The 9,940-nt window shown below is 37.5% G+C and overlaps 1 protein-coding gene across 1 annotated transcript in view; it reads left to right on the forward strand.

The window, feature by feature from the left end:
* The window catches only part of ARHGAP29 (Rho GTPase activating protein 29), a 75,203-nt gene extending 69,763 nt beyond the window's left edge, over positions 1 to 5,440 (forward strand). The window contains exon 22 of the mRNA XM_027862620.1: positions 3,215 to 5,440. Within this exon, the coding sequence (XP_027718421.1) occupies positions 3,215 to 4,065 (851 nt within the window). The 3' untranslated portion in view covers positions 4,066 to 5,440. The remainder of the gene's footprint in view (positions 1 to 3,214) is intronic.
* The last annotated feature ends 4,500 nt before the right edge of the window (positions 5,441 to 9,940 follow it).

The following is a 9,940-nucleotide window of genomic DNA, read 5'->3' on the forward strand; positions in this document are numbered from 1 at the left end:
AAGGAGCACTTAAGTTTAAGTCTGAGTCCTTCCTACACTGAGGGTCCCAGAACCCTCACAGGCTCCAGCCAGGCCATGACCAGAGCAGGCTAGAGTGGCCCTTCTCTCCTCCACATAGAATTCTGGACTTGGAGTGAGTAAGTCTTGAGTTCAAATCCTACTTGAGACACAAACTATGTGACCCCTGGGCAAGTAACTTCACTTCTCTGTGCCTCAGTTTCCTCTTTGGGAGAATAGGGATAAGCCTAGTCACTACCTCTCAGGGTCATTGTAAGGCTCAAATGAGATATTTGTAAAATCCTTTCCAAACCTGAAACCACTATAGAAATGATAACTATATTGTTACTGTTATATTTGTGTCTTACAGACTATATAATTTGTTAGTCAACAAGTACTTGTTAAGCACTTATGTGCGAGGCACCAGGGATACAAGTGCAGTTATTCCTTCCACGTCACAGGAGTTGGGAGCGCAGCATCCCCACAATCTGGAAATCTGTGTAAAATTTTTTGGCCCTTCCTTCAAACCAGAAAAGGCTGAATTTTTTATTTTTCTTTTATGGGATTTTTAAAGTACCCTATTGTAAAATTTGGGTTAAGCATTTGGTCATAGGTTCTGTGTCATCTGCATCTTCCTAAAAAATTCACGTTTAATTTCTTTTGCCAGCCTGCGACATATCTAAACTATATCCTAACCACAATGGGGAAAGCATCAATGTAGAAAGGATAACTGTATAAAGAATAAATAGATCCTTGCATGCATGGAATTTACATTCTAATGGGGATAGATATAGAGAGGTGCAGCATAAATACAACAGTAAATATAGATGAAGACCAAGAACTTAAGTACCAGGAAATTTGGGAGTTAGAGCAAGATCACTAACAGTTGGGGTCAGGAAACGTTTCTTGTGGAAGATGGCGCCCGAGCTGGATCTTAAAAGAAGAGAATGTCTCTGAAGTGGAATCCATAAGGAGTTCGGACAACCTTCTAGTTGTGAGGGACAGCCACTGGGAAGTCCCAGAGCTGGGTGTCCCAAGTGAGAAACAGGACAGTTTGGCTGAAGCAGAGTAATAACAAGAATAAGAATAGCTAGCATTTATGTAGCACCTGCTATGTGCCAGGTACTGTGCTAGTGCTTCACAATTACTATTTCATTTGATCCTCACCACAACTCCAGCAGGTAGGCGCTATTATTATCCCCATTTTACAGTCCAGGAAACTGTAACAGACAGAGGTGAAGTGACTTGCCCAGGCCAAGTAACTCTGCCCCCAGTTGCCTAATGAGTGTGAGAGGGAGAGTCATGTCCGGTGAGGCTGGGAAGCTAAGTGGAGGCCAGGTTCCAAAGGGGTTTAATAGCTAAATACTGGAGTCTGTATTTGATCCTCCAGGCAAAGGAGAATCCCTGCAGTTAAATCACATGGTCAGATCTGTCATGAATTAAGGAAAATCACTTTGGCAACAGTAACAGTTCAGGAGAGAGATTGGAGTGGGGAAAATCAGGGAGACTAGTGAGAAGGCTCTGGCAGTAGTCCGGATGAACTAAGGTGGTAGCTGCCAACAGGGAGAAGGAGTGAGATTGAAGAGATGTTTGGAAGCAGAAGCCCAGACTTGGCAGCTCACCATGTGGGGAGGAAGAGGAGCCCACATGATGCTGAGGTCACAGGCTTGAGACTCTGGACGGATGGTGGGGCCTTTGACAGAAACAGGGATGTTTTGAAAGAAAAGGGGGGGTTAGGGCAAAAGATGATGAGCTTAGTTTTAGATTTGTCGAGTATGAGATTTTGCCAAGACATCACGCTTAAAATGTCCAGTAGGCATTTGATGAGCATAGAGAAAGGTAGAATAGCGATAGATTATGGTCATATAGGGAAAGCCAGAGGGTCTAATAAGAGAAGTGGACAATTGCTATTTGTGGCTGAGGTGTGAAGTAAAGGAGGAGACATGGAGGGAAGAAGTGAGGATAAAAGGAAGATGATGACGAGCTAGGTGAGCACTAAACCAATTTTTAGAGTGTGTCTCTTATTAAGAAATGTATGTCCAGATGAGAAATTCCCTAAGAGCAGCCAAACAAAAGTAGTAGCAGTAGTAGCAGCAACAGCAGTAGTAGTAATAGTGGTGGTTGTGGTGGTTGTGGTAGTAGTAGTATTAGTGGTAGTGGTGGAGGTAGTAGCAGCTGTAATACTAGTGGTGGTGGGTAGGTGGTAGTAGCAGTGGTAGTAGTAAGTAATAGTAGTCATTAGTAGTAGTAGTAGTAATTGGGTTGTAAGTATTAGTAGTAGTTAGTAACAGTAGTAGTAGAACTTCTTAAGGGCTTCTTCTTAAACTCAATGGGTTAAATTCCATTTTTGTTAGGAATGAATGGGGAATGTTACTTTGGGGGAGAATTCATTGTTCTTAATGTAGTCATTGTTGCCAGTATCTCTGTTACCCTTTATCTCTTGCATTCCAGGATCTGTTGTAGGGAGTTTGATGCTTCTTTACTTTATGATCTTCCTTTCCTATCTCTTCTTCCCTTTCTGCTAGAAGCTGTGACTCCTACTTGTAGAAATTCTTCTCTTAGAGGTTTAAACAGCCAGGCACTGAAAATTAGGCTGATTCATTGTGATGTAGTGCACCAGCATCTTCACAGTTCTCTTCTTATCACTTCTGAAAAAGCCCCACATTGTTGCTAGGTACTAGAGCTCTTGAGCATTTTACTGTTGCTATGCCTGGTTGTTTTCTCTAATTAGTACATATTTGTGATTGGAAATCTTCACTTCTGGCCAGAAATTGGTCATTTATATTATTCCATCGCATCATTTCTCTTTTAAGCAAAAAGGAAGGGGAAAAAAGCTAAATTAATGTTAGAATTCAGTACAGCTGACAAGCAGGTTAATTTAAGCAAGTTACAGTCTGGGGTAAGGACTTGTAGTGTGTCACTAAAGTATATTCTGCATCAAGTGTTTTATTGGAACAGAATGATAGTAGAAAGCCTACATTATATTTTTCTTTACAAATGTTCATTTTTCCAAAGAAAAGTAAATTTTGTCAGATGAGTCATAACAAGAATAATAAGTTCATTGTTCTTATGTATTTTCCATGCTGGGATAAGCTTATGAGATCCTTATGAGTTTTGCTTCTCTCTATGAGAATAATTAGATGCCCCTATAACTTAAGGTACCCACATTTAGAGTGTGTGAAAATGGAAATTAACATCCAGTTATTACTTCTTTCAGAAAATACTGTGTCTTCAGGTTTTGATGAGACTGAAGGCTACTTCTTCAAGAATGAAGATCATTTTAAAACTGACAGTCGTTCAAATGTAAAATGTAATCCAGTAATCTTGAGATCTCCAAGGATAAAGACATCCGTTAGACCTGTGAGTCTGCCAGTAGATCGATTCCGTCTTCCAAACTTTTTAAATGAGAACAATTCCAAAAATATGGGAACTTTAAATTCAGACAAATTTGGTAGGAGTTCAACCAGTGAAGAAATGTCTGAACCAAAATCTTTTCCTAACTCATCCTCTAGACTTTGTTGTTATGACCCAAAAACTTGGGACAAACAAGTTAGACAATATGATTTAAGTACAAGGACTACAGTGATTTTGCCCAGTACACTCCAGGAAAATAGAGAACCAGAGAGTAGTGCTACTTGTGTTTTGTCTTCCATCTCTGATAACCCTTCATCCAGTGTCGTGCAACTCAGCCAGCCAGACATGGTACCAGTGCAAGTGGTAAGAGTAGCAACAGAAGGAAGCTCTTTGGAATCTAATCCTCTTGCTGCTTTCAGGGCACGGAGAACTTTGCAGCCCCCACCAGGGACATTTTATATGCCACCTTCCAACAATAAGGTAAAGGGAAATGAGGAAAGTTTTCCAGAAACTTACACCACAGCACCTATTAGTGTCGGTCAAGAAAATACTGTGAATTTTGTTGTGAACTCAGATTCACCTGGACAGCGAGTAAATCACCTCAAAGCTAGCCCTAAGGAACTTCATTCATCTGATGTGAAACCAGTAGTTTGCCAGAGACTGAGACCAAAACGGATTCAAGACTTAGAGCAAAGAGAAGCACAGTTTGTATAGGATTGCCAAATCTTGTGTTTTACTTTTATTTTTATTTTTGGTTTAGAGATAATAGGAATGTTATAGGAAATTTGTCCATAGTAGGATGATAAGGAAAGTTTGAGTATCTTCATTGAGACCACTTTTGTGCCATATTTGAATTATTTTTATAGGCATCATTTTAAAATTTAGGTTGGAAGGGTATTATGAACTAAAAATGAAGTTATTTTTTAGTTTAGTAAGTTGTTTTGTTTTTTAGAGCAAAGAGAAGCACAGTTTGTATAGGGTTGCCAAATGTTGCATTTAATTTTTATTTTTAGTTGAGAGAAAGGATAATAGGAATGTTGTGGGAGTCTGTACATAGTCGAGTAATAAGGAGAGATCAAGTATCTTCATTGGGACCACTTTTGTGCCATATATGAATTATTTTTATAGGCATCATTTTAAAAGTTAGGCTGGAAGGGTATTATGAACTAAAATGAAGTTGATTTATTTTTTTTGTTTAGTAAGTTGTTTTGTGTTTTTTTTTTATATGAGAGTCTATTTAAATGTATCTCCAATAAAATGCTTGAGCTAATAGGTGCAATTGCAAAAGCTTCAGTTTCTGAAGTGGATCTTAAGTGCTTATTCATATGGAAAAAATAGTATTTCCTTATGCAAAGCTTAAAATTTCTTAGTATAAATTATGTGGTTTTAAAACAGTCTGAATTTAAATTCTTGTGTTTTTTTTATATAAAAGCTTCAGTTTTTCAATCTGTGCAATTCCATGTTTTTCTCCTTAATGGATTATCTAATGGCCAAATTGGCTTATCACTGTATTATATATATTTTTATGCTTATATTTTCATTTGTTGCAAATTTTTATGTGTTGTCACTTTAATTGTACCAAGAAGATGCACTTAGTAAGCTGCAGAGGTAGAAGGGGTGATAGTGGGGTGATAGTATGTGTGTTGTGGAGGGCAGAAAATAAGCAAGATGGAAGAGCATGGTCCCATATGATTGAGAGGTAGCTTCTCCCAGGCATGGTTTTAGGAAGCTCTTTTTGACGGTAAGCTGGCAGAGGGGGAAAAGGCCACCAAGGTGAAGAAGTATGGTCTCCAGGTATTGAAGCTAAGTGCAATACCTCCTCCGTGGCATATTCTCTCTAATCTCCTTAGATGTTGGAGCAGCAGTTGGCCTCTTAGGATTGGGAATGGTACTAGAATTCCCAGTTTGTGAAGTCATTGACTCTCGTGTTTATGTTTGCTTTGTATTTCTGTTTGTCTAAACTTGAGTACACAATGTGGGTCAAAATAAACAGAATGTCCTCATTTAGTATATGCATCTGATATACACCTTATATTAGATGTTTTTATGCAATCATGTTACAATTGCTAAACACAATAAACATTAACTTTTTAACCTATTTAAAGGACTCATTTTTTTTATTAACCTATCTCAAGGATTTGTCACCTTTTAACTTAGAGATTTAGGGGCTCATTAAGTTTTCACTGTATGTTATGTGTTAAATACTTGGATTTATGGAATATAACATTGGGAAGGAATGAGGGAGATTTTGTTTATAAAAATTTTTGTTAATTTGGATCTGATATTTCATCTATATTGGAGGTTCCAGATAGAAACTCCTATCAGCGATATAGATCAGCAACTTATTTGTAGCTTACTTGCTGTTTGTACTTCATTCTTGAAGAGTACCATGACATCAGGGAGGTGGTACCATGACATGCAAAATATTCCCTGCTCTGTCTTTTTAAATACTTAGTTGTGAGTTATATTGAAGTCCTTGTTCAAAAGAAATATTTGCTTACTCTTTGAGTAGATAACTATTTACTATTCAAATCACATTTGAATTTTGTTATACTTTTATTATGAACTAGCCAGACATCAGCAAATTTAAATGTTTTCCTCATGCAGAGAAAAATGGAAAAAGAAGATTTTATGTGAAACCATGGATCTTCACTTTATATATCTTATTTTTTTAAAAAAACTATATTTCAAATTTAGCATGGCTATTCTAGTATCGGCCTGTTTATCTGTGAACTTCTGTTTCTTCGTTTATTTTTAGTATCACTGCTCCACCCTGCCCCCAATATTTTATTTCACTTTTTTACTTAAATATCTATTTGGTTTCCTGTCTTCCCTCCTCATATTTAGAAAAATAGAAAGGAGAGGAGAAGGGGGAGGGAAACCTTATAACAAATAAAGTCAAAACAAATTACTGCATTAGCCATGTCCAAAAAATAAGTCTCAATCTGTACCCTGAGTCTGTCACCTCTGTCCAGAGGTAGATAACAAGCTTCATCATGGTTGGTCATTTTATTGATCAGATTTCATAAGTCTTTCCAAGTTGTTTGTCTTTATGGTATTGTTATTATATAAATTGTTCTGATTCTACTCCCTTCATTTTTATCACAAGTTTTCTTAGATTTCTCTGAAATCATCCCCTTCATCATTTCTTAGACACACAATAGTATTCCATTACATTCATATACCTTTTGTCCAGCCATTCTGCAGCTGATGAGCACCCTCTTAATTTCCAGTCCTTTGCCGTCATAAAGAAGAGCTGCTATAAATCTTACATAGTGGATATGGATTCTTTTCCTCATTATTTGATCTTTTTGGGATATGAGCTTAGTAGTGGTTTTACTGAGTCAAAGGAACAGTGCTTCCAAAGTTACTAAATTACACTTACGTACCTTTGGGAGTGTTTTTCCAAATTGTTCCAAATACCAGATTTCCAAAATGGCTTAACCAATTCACAGCACCACCAATAGTGCATTAAAGTTTGCCTGTAATGTTTAGGTGGCATAGTGAATATAGCACCAGGCCTGGAGTCAGGAAAATTCTTCTTCCTGAGTTCAAATACGGTTTCACTAGCTGTGTGACTCTGGGCAAGTCATTTAACTCTATTTGCCTCACTTTCCTCATCTGTAAAATGAACTGATAAACCACTCTAGTATCTTTGCCAAGAAAACCCAAATGGGGTCATGAAGAGTTGGACATGACTGAATAATGACTTAACAACAACGGAACAACATAACCCTTCCAAACATTTGTCATTTTCCTTTTTTGTCAACTTTGCCAGTCTCGTGAGTGTGAGGTGGAAACTCAAAAGTTGCTTTAGTTTACATTTCTCTGATAGTGATTTGGAGCATTTTTTCATATTGCTATAGATAACTTAGATTTCTTCTTTTGAGAACTGCCTTCTCATATCCTTTGATTGAGGAATGGTTCTTATTCTTATGAATTGGAATACACACCTTATGCATCTTGAATATCAGACTTTATAAGGGAAATTTATTGCTCATATTTTTCCTCCAGGCATCTGTCTCCCTTCTAATCTTTGTGCAAACACTTTTTAATTTTGTCTAATCAAACTTGTCCGTTTTGTCTTCTGTGATCTTCTCTGTCCTTCGTTTGGTTATGAACTCTACCTCTCCGTATATTTGAAAGATAATTTCCTTGCTGCTCAAATTTGTTTACAATGTGAGTCTTTATGTCTAGGTCATGTGTCCATTTGGAACTGATGTGGCTGTTATCTTATAAGAGAATGTTACTTGTAATTTGCATAAAAATTGAATAGTATAGGAAGGTAATACCCTGGAAGACGAGTATTCAGCAAACTCTTAGAGTATGAATTAGAGTCTAAGTCATCTCTGTTGCATTATTTTGACTGTGAATAGGAATAGTGTTCTTGTTACCAATGCTTTGGTATCTGTAACTTCCTGTCCTAGCCTGTCCTTCCAGGTATCTTCCTAAACACTCACTCCTAAGCTCCAGCAGATACATACAGAGGCTCTGGTAAGGTTTGTCATAGGGTGTTGAGGTTGAAGTCAGCTTTCTGCTTTCTGTGAACTCTTTCTAGTTTCTTCCGAAGGAATAGAGACAATCCTTGAGGTGATGTTGCTGTTTATTTAATATGCAGCCATAGTATATGAGGTACAAGAAGGTCTTAAAAGTTAGATGCCCTAGAACTGTATCAGGTTTTGAGGGCAATTGAAGAATATCTTGAGAATCATTCTCTCCATGTCCTCAAAATTTCATCTCCAGACATATAAGATCTCCTCTCTATATGCTTAGTCTAGCTGTTCTTCCCATTTTTGTATTCTTGAGTGCCACTTCTATTTCCTTGGGCAGAACATCAGGAACTTAGAAAATCCAGAGGTAGTAGCTCTGATTGATACATGGAAAGTTTGTTGTAAAAATCATGATACATCTTTTCCAATTTTTCACCTGTTGTCCTTCCAGTTTCAGCCTCATGGGGTGATTTGCTCTCTCTTCCTGATCTGTCTGTAAATGTGCTTTTTCTTTCACTGCTTTATGGAATGATGCTCTTCAAACGTCCATTTTCTTTCTCTACAAGATGAAACAAACAACTTTATATTCTAAACTGATGTTGTCCGTGGCTGCTATATTTCACTGTTTGACAAGAAGGACAAGTGTTTGCTGGCAAAGGCAGTGCCTAGGCTCTTTTGGCCTTCTCATTGATGGTCACTGATTTCTACCAGTTAATAATGTTCCTCAGGAAATGGTGATAGTTTTTCTTTGTTTGATTTCCCATTTCTTGTTGTTACCTTGTTTAAATAGGTCAAGCAGATGTTAGGTCTCAACTGAGTACCCATATCTCTTCGCTTTAATTCTTATAATTTAGTATGGATTTTGACATTGCTCTGACAATTATTGCCTACCTAAATAAATCACTAGGACCCAGTTGTCATTCTGTAGTCTATCATTGTTTGGCCTCCAAGTTTTCTCTCTTCTGAGAAAAAAATACTGTGAACTGCAAAATCAACAGCCTGGAAAGCTGGATAGAAGGCGATCCTGATTCTCTATTGCAGCCTACTTCCTGATGCCAAGAAATGACAATAATTAAGTGCTGTCACCAGGAGCCTATTAGTCAAGGCCAAAGGAGTTTTTGTATATTGTTAAACCAAGTCTCATTGTAATTACTTGCCAGTGGTATTGGTGGTATTGTCTGATGTGCTTTCTAATTTTTATAGTTTTAAAAGACTTCAAAAATAATTGGGGGAAAATCTGGTGCCCAGATTATCACTATTAGAATGTATCTATCACATACTTATATGACAGTGCTTAATCAGAGAGCTGACACAGTAAAAGCTTAGTGATTTCCTTTAATCTATTTAGAATTGAGTTGGATACTTGAACTAGCTGCCCAAGAGAAACTGGTTTCTCAGTAGCTCTTAAGAAGCCTCATTAGTCAAAAAGGCTGTAGGATTTGTTTTCTTTTTATGTGAGGTTAAAACTGAGGTTTATTTTTACATGTAGGTGTGCCTGTGGTAAATGTGTGTGTGTGTGTGTGTGTGTGTGTGTGTATGGCATGCTGTAGTCTCACTTTTACCAGGTGATATTGTTGCCCTTTAGCAAAGTCTAGTAACTTTACAGAACAAATCCCCTTAATAAAAGGATTTGTTCTGTAAAGCTTGGACTCAGTCAAAAGGCTGCACCCAAGGACCTAGAAGGCCCCATGGGCCTCAAGGCTGCAGGCTCCCTACCCCTGGCTAGTTATTTGTGCTTATGTTATGTAACCAAGACCTGGCTATCACTGACCTCAGAGCCTCCCCAAATCAATGTTCTCCATGGCAAACCTGGAGAGAAAACAGATTTCTGGCCCAAAGATTGTATCAGAACCCTTTTAATCTTACCTTCTTGAGTTTGAGAGAGGCACAGGGTCTTTAATAATCATTTAAGTATTAAAAATGCAAACAATTAGCTAGGATGCTAAAGAAGCCTTTGTCTTAGTGTCCCTCTCAAAAAAAAAAAAGTTCTCCTGGAAAGGTTAGGAAGTTCCAGTGGAATTGTATTTTATGTAACTTTCTTTTTATATGTTTAATATAATAGTAATCATGTCAAAACCAGGCAGAATTGGGAAAGAATT

This window comes from Vombatus ursinus, unplaced genomic scaffold (assembly GCF_900497805.2).
Source record: "Vombatus ursinus unplaced genomic scaffold, bare-nosed wombat genome assembly UNPS02014769.1, whole genome shotgun sequence".
Lineage (NCBI taxonomy): Eukaryota > Metazoa > Chordata > Mammalia > Diprotodontia > Vombatidae > Vombatus > Vombatus ursinus.